Source organism: Ictalurus furcatus, chromosome 14 (genome assembly GCF_023375685.1).
Source record: "Ictalurus furcatus strain D&B chromosome 14, Billie_1.0, whole genome shotgun sequence".
Classification (NCBI taxonomy): Eukaryota; Metazoa; Chordata; class Actinopteri; order Siluriformes; family Ictaluridae; genus Ictalurus; species Ictalurus furcatus.
Window position 1 is genome coordinate 13,938,816 of NC_071268.1, and position 14,931 is coordinate 13,953,746.

General features: G+C 35.4%; 2 protein-coding genes across 2 annotated transcripts; both read right to left on the bottom strand.

The window, feature by feature from the left end:
- Positions 1 to 3,323: 3,323 nt before the first annotated feature.
- On the bottom strand, positions 3,324 to 7,819 carry LOC128618352 (troponin I, fast skeletal muscle-like). The gene is made up of 7 exons (XM_053641914.1): positions 6,801 to 7,819; positions 5,625 to 5,657; positions 5,055 to 5,091; positions 4,781 to 4,909; positions 4,138 to 4,227; positions 3,783 to 3,959; positions 3,324 to 3,629 (listed from the first exon to the last, which is right to left on the bottom strand). Exons 2-7 carry the CDS (start codon positions 5,630 to 5,632, stop codon positions 3,540 to 3,542), a joined length of 531 nt encoding a protein of 176 aa, XP_053497889.1. The 5' UTR covers positions 5,633 to 5,657; positions 6,801 to 7,819; the 3' UTR covers positions 3,324 to 3,539.
- A 131-nt stretch (positions 7,820 to 7,950) lies between these two features.
- LOC128618353 (troponin I, fast skeletal muscle-like) lies at positions 7,951 to 12,546 on the bottom strand. Its single transcript, XM_053641915.1, has 7 exons — positions 12,474 to 12,546; positions 11,067 to 11,102; positions 10,491 to 10,527; positions 10,243 to 10,371; positions 8,697 to 8,786; positions 8,426 to 8,602; positions 7,951 to 8,253 (listed from the first exon to the last, which is right to left on the bottom strand). Exons 2-7 carry the CDS (start codon positions 11,072 to 11,074, stop codon positions 8,167 to 8,169), a joined length of 528 nt encoding a protein of 175 aa, XP_053497890.1. The 5' UTR covers positions 11,075 to 11,102; positions 12,474 to 12,546; the 3' UTR covers positions 7,951 to 8,166.
- Between the last annotated feature and the right edge of the window lie 2,385 nt (positions 12,547 to 14,931).

Genomic DNA, 14,931 nt, shown 5'->3' on the forward strand with positions numbered 1-14,931 from the left:
TGTAGGTTAATGCAGGTCATTTCCACATACATCCTGTACAGCCTGCTCTGTCACCGCTGATAGCATCATAGTGCATGCTTAAACAGGCATTAGAAGCTGACTCAATCTACCTCACTTTGGATAAACTTTTTACAATTCGTAACAACTTGCATTATGCGTTATGAAGTCATGTCACCCAACTCACTTAAAAGTATTTCATGACCTTAGTATTATAAGGTTCTGTCTAGGTTAAGAATAGATGAGAACCTTATGATACAGAGGTCACGACACAGTTGGTATTAAAATGGCTAATTTTCATTGTGGTATCATATAAACACACAGAAAACTATATATTTAGTGGAGCCAACTAACAGCATGCTTCCAGTTAATCACTCTCTGTTAAATCCTTGGACTGTGTGTCTGTGCTGCTAGAACATTATGCTGGTGTGAACATGACACACTGTGTTACATGCGCTATGTTTAACCAGATGGTGGTAGAATTGACCTGCGCTCTGAATCTGTGGGGGATTTAGTAGTCCAGAGAGACCACCCATTAAACACCCAGAGTGAGCACGGCCATTACAGCTAGCTCCAAACTCAGTTACAGTCAAGTTACTACCTAATTCCTTTATGTCTGCATAATTTCCCATATTAGATACTCCAGGTATTAAGCCGGCTTTTCCATATACTCTATGTGTTAGAGAATTAAAGTATCATAAACTCTGTTTGTACTCTGCGAGCAGTGCTGTGGTGTGTGCTCTCTGTAATGAGTGGAAGCAGCTGTTTTCAGGCCTGTTTTCTCACACTTTCTTGCATTTGAAAGGATCTGCTGTGGGTCATGACATCATTGGCATAATAACATGTTAGCTTTAACAGGCCTGCTGGCTGGATTTATTATCTTCTTTTTATTTCTGGAAAAGTATGCAATATGTCACTGCCAAAAAAAAAAAAAGCATGGGATAATGATAACTTAAACCCACTTTAAGTCACACAATAACATTACTCAGTCACATATGGGAATTCATTATACTTCAACATTCAAATTTAAAATTTCTATATGGTATCCTGGACGAGTAAAAATGCCACCTCGCTCATAACCATATTTTACATCTGAGCGCGTCTCAGTTCGCGTCTTGTGCACCTAACATGGCTCAGTGTCCTCTTGCATTCAGTGCTACAGATTCAGGAGGTATTCTTAGCAAGTCAGCTCATCTTGGTTGAACATTCGAGCTTCTAGAGGTAACTTAAGAACGACAGACACTAAACAAGTGGGCATGGCAGAGGCTATTAACTCCAGGCAGCCCTCACCATACATGGAGGCACCAGGTGTCCGAGCTGAAATGTGTGTCTGGAAATGAAAGTCACTTTCTGCAGTGAAAGTTGCTTTGGGTCTTTCTGGCTCATTTACAAAGTAAAAGGAATAATGTGATGCTTAATCTAGGGCCTGAAAACTAATTATTTCTACTAGACTGTGGAGTATCCAAAAGAGGTTTGGAAAAAGTGATCCATAGTTTAAATAACTGTAATAGGTTTGGGGCTGTTAATAAAACATTTGTAAATGCTCATGATATTCCTGATCATGTGGCTCATGTTATCCAGTCATTCTGTTACTACAAAACAATGTAAAAAAAAAAAAAAAAAAACATTATTTTGTTTGGATTAGCCTTATAAATGAATCCTTAAAATATATTTTCTGTAGGCAATTATGAATAGACAGTCACAAGGCACATGAGATCATAAGGGCAAGTGCCTGCCTGCAATATCAACTAATCATAGGCCTATGTGTTTCCATATCCATTCACCCTGTTATTTAATTTTTGTTAAAAACAACTCCAATATGATAATGTAAAATTAGGACATTTAGATTTTGAAACTTCTTTTTATATTAACATTTTTTAACATTTACCCTCAGGTGGACTTTTTCATTAGGTGACTTCATTTAAAATTTATAAAACAACTTTGTGGAATTAGGGATTAGGGAAGAAATTTCTAGAAAACGTTGTTGTGAGAAGTTCTAATTAGTTATGCATGCTATGCATGAAAGAAAAAAAAGCAAGAAACTCCATCTCGTTACACCCTCCTAGTTATTTGATTCCCTTGCATGACTGAATAGCTGGCCTGTAGTAAACCACCCTCTCGCTCTCTCAGTAGGAGAGCTCATTTCACAGCCAAATTATTCATTTTGCCAGAAGCCTGGAAACATACTTTTCCACAGTGAAATGTGACACACTTTATCATTAATAAACATTTGATCAACGTTCTGATGTTTTAGCTTTTAAAACTAAAATATACTACTATAATTAATGAAACTAATTACAGATAAGCAGTGACAATAAATTAGATTCAACAAATTCAAACAAATTTACAGAAACTACAGTATGATCCTTGTCCCTGAAACATATGTTAAGGTGTGTAGTATGTACACTCAAACACACACAACTACACACACACACACACACACACACACACACACACACACACACACACACACACACTGTCCTTGTCAGGACACACTTTTTAAAAAAAGAAGTTTTTGTTGTTGTCGTCATCGTCCGTACCTCGTGCTATGTAACACTCAGCAGGTGTAGATTGTAGGATGTATGTGTTTTTTCATTACAAATGGTTTGGTCTGACAGAAAGAATTACCACTTGGCCATTGCATAGTTTAGGAACTCAAACTAAACTGAACTGTTTTGTATTTAGATGGGTACACTGTAAAACATTTCAGGAGGTTAAACTTAGAAACAAAAGCTGCCTTAAAAATATGAGTAATCTCAACTTGAAGATAACTTCTGTTTCAACTCAAAGTCAAGACAATGAATTACTTTAAGTTTCATTTTTGAAAACTTAAAAACTTGAGTTTGATATCCAAAACTTGTCATGACAATTGGAGTTAAAGAGAAGAAATACGCTCGCAAAACTTAATGGGGATATCATGTTTTACAGTGTAGGAGAAGTAAAGTATTAGACTTGAGGATTGTTCCAATTTTAATATATGTGCTCCCATTGCGAGCACGAAACTTGAGGATCACTGGCAGTCATATGTTAACCATGACCAAGTCCGGTCTCTAATTAAAAGAAAGATAGATAGATAGATAGATAGATAGATAGATAGATAGATAGATAGATAGATAGATAGGGTTTGTTCTTGTTCTCTGTTTACCTTTTTAACTTTCCAGTGAATTAATTGAATGTGATAAACTATACTATAAGAATTCAATTTATCTCTAACTCAATCTTTAAGGCAATCTTAAAAATCACCCCATATTATGATCCTATATTATTATATTGTGGAAATCTACCTTTATTATTAATATCCTTCAAAGTTTTGTGTTCTTTTAAAGCATTTTTATTTGCTTTATGCATGAGCAAAAACAAGGGCACATATATATTTCAGTACATTGTATACACTGTATTTAATATCGTATACATGACGTGTAAAAACAAATGTGAAAAATTACCAGTAAGCCACCTTTATTGAAACAACAGTATGTGGGGGGATTACAGAACAACTGCCAGAGATAAATTAAGATCTTTCAGACAATAATCACTATTCCCTCTTAAGCCTCGGACTCAAACATCTTCTTCCTGCCGTCCATACCAGCCTTATCCTCAATGTTCTTACGCCAGTCGCCAACTTGTTCTGCAGACTGTAAAAAAATAAAACAGAAAACATTTAACACAATTCATTAAGTGTTTTAGAGCAATAACAAGAGCCAACACACCAGAAAATGAATATCTATGAGGTGATATCACTACAAATGGTCATCACATGTTGCTTTGAAGCCTGCTTTTATACCCACCTCCTCCTTGACCTCCTTCTTCACTTGTTTCAGGTTGGCTCTCAGATCCAGAGACACCTTGTGTTTAGAGCCGAGCAGAGCCTGAAGCATCTGATCAGCAGACATGCGCACCTTCCTCAGAGCTGGCTTCTTGAACTTGCCAATCAGATCAATCACCTTAATTTTAAGATCCTCAATCTGCAACCACACAACATCCCATGGTCAAATAATGATTCAAACCAAATACAAGTTCAAAGTTCAGATCCTGAACTTTAATTTTCAGGTCATCAATCTGTCAGAAGAGGTCATGTTAAAAGCAAGGCTTAAAGCTCATAGGTTTTGTATGTTGTTTATATGTGCTGAATTATGTTCTTACCTCTTTGTTTGACTTTGCAACCTTGACCTCCAAGTCATATCTCTCCTCATCAACCTTTTCAATGTTCTGGTGGAGCTTCTTGCAAAGGTCCTATGGGACAAAGAATAGGTTTAGAAGATAATAATGTAGTAATGTAATACTAGACAGGGTTTCGTTCCAACCCCAGGACTGAAAGAGAGCCTCTACTCAGCTATATGCTTGGATTATCACTTTGGATAAAACAGCAGATAAATAAATAAATGTAAATATTTGATTCTTTTTAATCTTTCTGTAACACAACATTGTTCAATGAATTAATGCAATGGGGTTTAATATTGGTAATTACCTACAGATATATATTACTGCTCAGTGATGTTTGTATGCTCTGAACTTTGAATGTATTTACAACAAATCTCTGAAATGTGCAGCATAACTGTAGATTTCATCAAAATAAGCTACATGCTTTTATGTACTTAAGCCATTAAAGAGCAGTAAGATTTGCAGAGCCTGAAGCATCTTACCAGAATTTAGTCTTTATTATGGGGTTGTCCTTTATTGTGCTATATTTTACAAGTACACTTGGTTTGCTGTACTTAGACTAAGGTTCTTATACATTTTTGGCTTTGTCAGGTTCAGCTCCATCTGCTTGTACTTGAGTTCCTACCTGCAGCTCCTGCACAGAGCTAGGAAGGTTCAGTGATGGGCAGTGCTCATTCATGTAAGACTCCTTATCTGCCACAAGCTGTTTGGCTTCAGCCTCCAGCAAGCCAGCAGCAATGGAGAGCAGCAGGCTCTGAAGAACAGACAGAGAAATGTGGACAGATGAAGCTTGAAGTAATGATTTAAGGTTGTTTATTACCTTAAGTTTGTTTCAATATGAAGGTTTATTTTCACATTCATAAAAAATATTTGAATAATTTCATTTTAGTCTGATTTACCTTCAAGTTATACCGGCGACTGGATGTCATCTTTTTGCTGTTAGGGAAGGAAGATGTAATATTATTTTCATCAAACTTGTGATGGCACTATGTCATCTAATACAGGATACAAGTCTTATAAATTTGCATAATCTTGACAAATGTGTGCAACAGTTTGCACACCCCATGGATTCTGAATGAGGAAGGAAAAAGTACCTCTATTTTACTAATCATTTACAACAACAAAAAGAGAATAGGAAATGTAAGAAAAGGAGAAGAAAAAACTGAAGAAGGTAAAAAATAAATTAAATCTAAAGCATAAGTCAAAGTTTTGTCATGGCCATGGTCTCCAGACCGGATCTGTAGAAAGCAGTGTAAGACTGTGTGTGTGTGTGTGTGTGTGTGTGTGTGTGTGTGTGTTGCTATAGGCAAAAAGGTTAGAAGCGGTTATTAAGGAAAAGCATGAACATACACATTATAGAATATTTTTTTAAAGGGTGTACAAACATTTGCAATCATTAATCAACCTATTCTGTGGCTGATGTTAACTGTGACAGAAAATAATATGTAAAATTCAGCTACAAGACTTACTCTGACATCTTGGCAGTTTGTTGTGCTCACACCCTGCAAACAGGAAAAAAAGAAAAAAAAACCCGACAAGAGTATCTACAGGGTCAAGGGTCACATTATGCATTACAAAGGTTTACTTTCTCAAACTGGTGCTGTTCTCTGAATTTTTTTCTGTAGAATCTCCATTATTCTCTGCATGGGCTTGCACTTGTATTTTGTAAATGGCTGATTTTGTAAAGGACAGATGCTAAATTTAGTGAAGCAGTGTCAGATAACATCTGTGACATGCAGCCTGCTCATTGGAAAGGTCAACTTAACTTTAATAAAGATTTCATTGAATATAGCATGATTAGAGATGATGAAATCTATTAAAAAGAGAATTAAATATAAGCATACAATAAATAGTAGAAAATAAAATGTAGCTATGAAATGAAATATATGATCAACTATTCAATTAAATTTTTTTGAATTAAAAATTTTTATGAAGCACTTTAAAAACCACAGAGTGCAATAAACTGCTGTATAATTACAAAAAAAAAATATCGAATCATATTCAGTTGAGAAATATTTTTAAATCTATAGCTCAAGATGATGTCATTTCAGTAGCCGGTTTTAAGGGTCTATCACAAAGTGAACAACAACTCAAAGTGGATGATCAGGATCGAGAAGTTTTATTTTATATTGTATTATAGTACTATTACTATTATAGTATATTATAACTGAGCAGCAGGAAAGCCAATGCAACGTCAGTTTCACACAAATAACACTGCAAGCAATTACCTGTCAAATGTCACATTAAGAATAATAAAGTCATAAATAATTCTTCAATAATTGACTGAGCTAATTATTTCAATGTTAAATGAACATTTCCAGTGCATGCAATTAACTAATTATGTTCAATAAGGAGTATAGCCAAAAACTAATTGAGATGGCTCAGTTCCTAAAACCAACTAAAGCCAAGACTGTGGCTTCATACAGTATAACAATTAACTTCTCATTCAACACACTTAGTCTTTCCTTTACCACATCCAAAGCTATAAGCAATAGGAAAGACACTTACCATAAGTGTAATATTATTTTATTCATATAAATAATGTACATACCCATGTATTATTCCTTTAACCTCAAATATTTTCAGCAACAAGGTGGGTTGTGGTTTTATCCATATTACCTAGATTTCACGAGAAAAATGCTCACCTATGTACGAGAGTGAGGGCAGAACACACTTGGCGAAAGGACAGGAAAGACTGGCAAGCCGACAGAGAGAAGGAAAAGTTAAATAGGATATATATGGGATCCTCTGATGGCTCAGCAGATCCCAAGAGTCCTCTTTATGGAAGTGGATTCCACCCCAAGCCAATAGGCCATCAAGATCCTGAAATACTTCCAGCACAAACTCGGCAGACCTCATAAATTTCCTTGCCTTGAGGAGGTCTGAGACAAGTGCTGGGTCCTTCTTAACCTACAGTCGACACAGTGAAAGCTCAATATACATGTATATATGTTTTATATTTAAAAAAAAAAAATAGGTTTAAAGGGAAAATGCCATCTTTAAAAATCAATTATATAATAATATAGTATTTAATGCATCATAATGCCTAATAATATCTATTGTGTAAAGGTAAAAAGGGCCCCAATAATTAATTCTCAATTTAATTGAAAGATTAAAAAAATATATCTAATAAAACTAATTTAAAGTTGCTTACCAGGGCCTGCATCAAAAGTTTTGTCCATCATACAAAAACAGTCCACCTTCCAATTTTAATTTTTCTAAAATCATCTAAATCAAATCAAGATTGTTGCTCAAAAAATTAGAGTTGGGGGTTTAATAGATGCATGATCAGAGTGAAATACTGAAAAATGAAAAATAAAATAATAAATTAAAAAAGAGAAAAATCTCAGTTGGGACAAACCAAGATACATGCTGTCCCAATAGTCTCCATACATATTGGGAAATGTTTTGACAAAAGAAGAATGTATTGAAATCATTCTCATGGCTGGATCAGGAAGCTGTCGCAAGGATGTGTTGGACTTTCACAGGAAACATGGCAAGCACATCACACACGACACTGTTACCAAACTTCAAAAAAGTCTGGAAGTGTTGCCAACCATCCGAGAAGTGGACGTCCACAAACATCCACTGACGAAGGCACAACCACCATGGTGCTGACGTACGTACTGTAGTCCACTATGCATGGAGACTTTTGGGACACCCTATAGTGTAACTAAAAAAGAGGAGTGAGATTAGATGGTTGAAGTTCTAGTGACCTCCAGTGGTCAAGAGAAAGCTAAAAAGTATGTGAGGCATTTCATGAAATATGAAAATAAAATTAATACAAAACAAGCATGATGGGAATGGGTTGTCCATATCCATTCATTTAATGGTAGTGGTTGCGCAATAACATACATTTCCCCTTCAGAACAAATATACTGCACGAAACAAATGTAAGCAACAGGCATTGGTAGAGTTGGAATAAACAGTCCAACTATTGCAAAGAGGTGAAACACTACACTGCCCTGGTGAGAGTGTTCAAAGCAAGTAAACAAAGCAATGTCCAGAAATTTAGGCCTCTCCCTCAAACATCTTCTTTCTGCCACCCATGCCAGCCTTGTCCTCAACGTTCTTACGCCAGTCACCGACCTCTGTAGCCTGTGAAACCGACAATGCATATGTTTGGGTAAAGAATATGATCAAATAAAGGTATTATAAAACCATTTCAGGAGCACAGAAGAATGTAATAAATTCCATCTTGCTCACTCACAAAAACAGAGAAGGATATGTAACTGTTTTTTTTATTCACAGCTTTACTTATACAACCCACCTCTTCCTTGACCTCCTTCTTCACTTGTTTCAGGTTGGCTCTCAGGTCCAGAGACACTTTGTGTTTAGAGCCGAGCAGAGCCTGAAGCATCTGATCAGCAGACATGCGCACCTTCCTCAGAGCTGGCTTCTTGAACTTGCCAATCAGATCAATCACCTTAATTTTAAGATCCTCAATCTGCAACCACACAACATCCCATGGTCAAATAATGATTCAAACCAATACAAACAAAGTTACCAAAACGCTCAGGAACATCAAAATCTTAAAATACCTCTTTGTCTCCTTTTTGGACTTTGGAATGAAGGTCATATCGCTCCTCATCAACCTTGTCGATGGTCTGGTGCAGCTTCTTGCACAGATCCTAATGACAGATTGTATTAGAAGATTTCACAAAGAAAGTGTATATCTTCTGTGTTTCTTCCTTAAAATTACCCTTCAGGGTTTTGGAAGCGAGAGGTTTTTACTTACAACCACATCACAGTGATAATTCCACATATTGTACATAAATTATTTGATTCACCTATTAACTATATTTTGTTACACTCATTTCCCAGCTAACAGGAACATATATAAAAAGGTATATTTGTTGACGGGTTATTAGGTGAAAATCTCTTTCTTTTTCATTTATGTGCCCTTACACAAATCTTGTCTTGATCCCACAGCTGTAATACATAATGTTCTAATGACATTCAGGGTAAGCATAGACAGCTTGTGTAATGTAAGAGTTAACTCTAAGCGCAACCAAAAGATGAAACCATCCTTGTATGCTATTCTTTTTTATTACATCTTGGGGATTCATTCTTGGTGCAATTGATAATGACAAAGTCTGATGGAAGGACAAAGATAAGAGGTAATCAATGAAATCACTTCAGCTAAACAATTACAGTTAAAACAATTAAATAAATAGCTATCTACATTAACCCTTTAAAACCCAACTTCTTATTCAGTTACTCTTCTTAGAGCAATTTCTTTTTAGAAACTACTATAAATTAATATGTAACTACAGTGAAAATATTAGAAATGTACAATATAAAGAGTGAAGAATGTAAATCTGCACCACCAACAGCTTCTGGGAGTTAAGAGGTTAAATCAAACGGTTTCAGATGAGCTGAGGTTGGGCAATATGACAAGATGATATTGATATTACTAGCTGATATATTCAATGTGTAATCCTCAGGCTTCCACACATTATAACACAATTTCGATTCTGAAGGCAACAATTTGGCATTTTACCATAGCACTGAATCTGCTGTGATATGATATGATTTTAATTTAGTAGCCTTCATTCAATATGTGACCAACTTTGTTCAGAATCTGGTGTGAACATACCATTAATTCATGAATGCAATGATGTAGAGAAGGATTCTTTTTAAGTATCACCTTGTAAATAGGCAAATCACCTTGCTAGCCTATTTACACATTAGTTTAAAAATAAGAATTACGTTTTCAACACTAGTTGTCTGTCTTTCGTTTTATGATTTTTACCCCGATTCAATTTGATTGATGCATAAGTCCAAATTGTCCAATCGTTACATTCTTACTCTATTAACAACACTTATAACTCCACACTCACTAGTTATGACTAAGATTTTACAAATGTTGAACTAAAAATAGCTTGAAATATATATTATTAAAAAATTTCCACAATACGACTCCCTGCTTTTGCTGGTTCTTTGTAAGCGAACTATCAGCACAACTAAAAAGTGTATTAGATGAATCAGGAAGATGTCTTCAGGTATCACAATATGATAAACATCATTAGTATGAATGTGTTTAGACTTGCTTAAGTGTGAGAGAGTGAATGTGATGTACTGTACCTGCAGCTCCTGCACTGAGTGTGGAAGGGAGAGGTCAGGGCAATTCTGTGCCATGTAGGCAGCTTTGTCAATCACAGTCTGTTTAGCCTCTTTCTCCAGCATGCCCTTAGCTATCGAAAGCATCAAGCTCTGTGTGGAAGGAAATGCAGTTTGATCATATGTTCACTGCAGTCAGTGTTGATATTTTTTATAAATATGTTTTTTTATGAGAGGATTTATAAGAGGACAAAGATTAGATTTTTTTTTACCTTGAGATTGTGCTTGCGGCTTGACGTCATCTTTTTTCTATATGAGTAAAATATTGGACACAGTATGCACAAATTAGCAACTGGCACATATGCTGATAAAAGAGGGATCCTCAGCTGTTAGGTTTTCTTTTCTTTTTTTTTTTTTTTACTTAGGAACCCTTTCTAACAGAGAAACCCTTTTTTGTAGGATTCTACAGAGACTCTTTAAAGTTTTCAACAGCTAATTCTTTAGGGTGCTAAATTGAACATAAGATACAGTGATCTACTCACATTGGCACCCTTGGTAAATATAATTTTCCAATAATTGTTGCACACATATATTTAACAAAGATATTTTTTGGATAAACCTGTGTTTTGTTATCTATCCATATCCATGAGAGCAGACTATTTTTGTGATTTTTTTTTAAATAAAAGATCAAAAGGTTAAACAATAAAGACAATTTTTCACAGCCTTCTTTGCTCATATTTACCAAGGGTGCCAATATTAGTGGAGGGTACTGTATGTAGTATACTGTATATAATTACAAAAGCAGATTAAGAGGCAACTTGGAAAAATAAATAAGAAATAATACATACTCAGACATCTTGGCTGCTTCTTTTTATTTTCTACCTCTATGGAAACATACAGAAAAAGCATTTTAGTTACTTAATATTTATTTACAGTGTAAAATGCATTTATAAGTATTTAATACAATTGTCTAGATCCTTTTTTTGTAGTCCTTCACATTGGCTATTACAGCTAATTATATGCTTTAATTGCTCGGAATGTTATGACTTGCCCCAGAAACCCAGTAGATGTTTCCAACATTAATACCACCTGAAATACACGCGATGAAGTATTTAAGATGCACTTGATGTATCTTCATTACACCCACAAGTATGCTCTAACTTCATGGAAGCTCATCGAATCTGTTTCAACCTTTGATATCTAATGTCCAGTCTTAGCTTCTGGAACAATCTCTACAGGCTGCAAGAGGAGCATTTGACCCAGCCAACCCCTACCACCATCATCAGTATGCTAATATTAATCAAGTCAGAGCTTATCATATTCCCATCAACTTTTTCCGGACCTTTCATTTTGGCAGATATCAGTATGCTATACACAGAGCCAATGTCATAAATCTACTAAACCAGCTGAGTCAGGGCTACAGACATAGGTCTGCTGTTTCAAGTGCTTCTTGAAGCTTCCCTGAGTACAAAGTACAGTATTGAACAACTTCTCACGTTTCCATGAAAGCCTCTGCATGCCAGCTAACAAATCTGGTCTTTATCATTACAAGGCATTTCTGTCAGGCACACACCAGCAGGTGTGCACAAATATGACACAAAATAATGTTAAATTAATACCGTCCTGCAACATGGGACTAAAGGAAATATAGCAATATTGGGAGAATGCCTAATACAGTATAACTGCTATGCAAATATATTACATTACATTTATTCACTTAGCAGACGCTTTTATCCAAAGCGACTTACAAATGAGAAAGATACAAGCAAAACATACAATATCATACATACACACACACATATATATACCATACATACATATATATATATACATATATATATATATATATATATATATATATATATATATATATATATATATATATATATATATATATATATATATATATATATCATACAATTGTTCATAATATCATTGCTAAACAGTAATCCTGGTAACTCTTTGATCTTCAAAACCAAAGTTAAGCATCATCGATTTTTCCTGTGGCCAAAGGTCCAAATATTTACCACTTAAAACTTCTTTGTTCTTCTATGTACATTATGCATACAGATACAAAACGTAGAAAACATCGTGATGCCTTGAAGTTAAAGCAAGCATATACACCAAGAAATCTCATCTCATCATTAATTGCCCAACAATCCATCAGCAAGAGCAGAAGCCATGTAGAGTTTTTCTAGCAAAGGAGGATTATAAAGCACAATCAGAGGAAAGATTGCAGTGCACTTTACTCTCACCTGTATGAAATGTTGTGGCAGTGTTACCTGCTTGATGGAGAAATGGTTCAGGGAAGCGAATCACTGACACCCCAGTTACTGGTTGCTAACAGTATATAAGGCTGGCATGGACCTCTAAAAAATACCTCCCACCCTGTTTATGGTAATAAGAGCAAAGCCATTAGTGTGCCAATGTCCAGAAATACACACTGCATCCAATCTCAATCACTTTGCTTAAAAATAACCAGGTAAGTGAAGATCATATATTAGTTTCAATAAAACGTGTAAGGAAATGAAAATGATAGAAATTACTTTGTATAAAGTGAATGGCACTGTACAAAAGAAAAGCTGACTTAACTTAAAATTTCAAGGAAACTTGCTGCATAGCTTTTCTGCGTTTACTCAACTTTTAACCAAAGTAGTTCACCTAACTCAAATTACTGAGTAAGGTCACATGTCTCCCAATTTGTACTCTTTTGTTCAGCTGATGGTGTTTTTATAGTTACTTTTTTTTCAAAGTTTTTTCAACTATAAAAACTCCATCAGCTGAACAAAACAATACAAATTGGGAGACATGTGACCTTATTTATAATTTACTCAGTAAATTACTTAGGTGAACTACTTTGGTTAAAAGTTGAGTAAACTCAGATAAGCTGTGCAGCGAGCTGTCTTGAAATTTTAAGTTAAGACAGCTTTTCTTTTTTTACAGTGTGGATTAAACCAACCATGGTATAAGGCCCTATGTAAAGCTGTTAAATTTTAATTATTAAATTTTTTTGACAGACCAGAAGTTGTTTAGCTCTGGTTTCCAATGTACCTCATTTCACATTCTGCATTAAATGTATTTCACAGGATAAATCAATTGTTAATTAGCGAGAATTTGTAAAAAGTATCTCACAGCAAAAATCATCGCTTTTCTCTCTAAAGCCTTGCTGAACAGAGCCTGCAATCCACTGCTGTCCTCAAGCACCTTAGTCAGGAATTTGTTCATGTGAAGGATGGCAGGAAGTCAGAATCAGAAAAAGCAATGCTGATACAAATAGTCATAATACTAGTCAATGCTTTCAAACATAAAATATAAGCAAGAAAGAAAACATCTGCAACAACTCCTACGATCTTTTCCAAGCCTAATCTTAGTATATAAGAAATAGCTAGACATGCATAAGTATTGGAGCATAATACATGTAAAAGTATTGGGAAGTGCAAAAGTATTTTCCAATACTTCAGGACACATGCACACCAAGATATATGTGCTGCCCTCATAGAGGAAAATGGTTCCTTAAGGGTTTATTGCATGGTGACTGTTTATATTTTTCTAAAGTGGTTCTTCTTGGAACCTTCGTAAACAAAACTTTGTTCAGGGTTCTACATCAAACCCAGAGGGGTTCCCAGGGGGGCAAACCAAAGGAAACGTTAGGGCGTTCATACACAAGAAACTTAAAGTAAGATTACTCTACAGATGGGAAAAGAATAGAAAACCTCAACTCTGTGAGAAAATTTAGCAGTGGCCCCTATACCCCACAAATAAAAGCTCAAGTGTAGAATTCTTAAATGTTTTTCAGTTGTCCCTCTGTGGCATCCCTTAAAGCTTCCGCATGGATGCATATAGAACTCTACAACGGAGTATTTCCCTCTGAAAGGGTATCACATAGAACTCTTTTAGGAAGCTAAGATCCCTTTATCTATCCAAAAGACCCCTTATTGAGACATTTTTCAGATGGCTCCAACCAACTCAGCTTTAAGACATCATCTTCTGTGGCCTCTTTCTGCATCTTTGGACATAACTTCTTAATAAGCCACTAGCTTTAACACATTCATGGACAACCAGGTTAATGAGGCTTGTGTTAATGTTGTTGTGATTTCTCCTTTAGCCTGAAAAAGGCAGTCTTCAGGTTAAATACTGCCCTCAAAGGGTCACTCCAAACTAGTGCACTCTATAGCCATAAATCAGAACTCCGCTAAAATCCGAGTAGAGGTGGAAGGAGCTATTTTGCTCTATCCACATGCTGGTAAGTTCTGGACAGTGATTGTTTGGCACCAGGTTTGGGGAGTAATGGAATACATGTAACCGCGTTACGTAATCAGGATACAAAAACTGGTAACTGTAATCTGTTACAGTTACGTCAAAAAACAAAGTAATCTGATTACAGATACATTTTGTAAAAAATGAGAATACTATCAAGATTACAATTTTTTTCGTTCAAACCCAAAGAAATTAATCTTTTGACATAACACAATATAGACAGCTGCTTGATTATGGTTCTGGTTCTCTCTTACCAGTCGTGGCTCACATGAGCAACCTCCTGGTGCATGCGCAAATACATTTTGAGCAAAGTTCATTTGGTAGAAATTAATACAAATTGTTCTCTGTAATGCTTTTGTTTTGTTAGAACATGCATCCTCTTTTTCCTGGACATGTCCTCTTTTTCTGACCTTAAGAAAGTGTCTAAATTTGAGAAAATGTCCGGGATTCGACTTT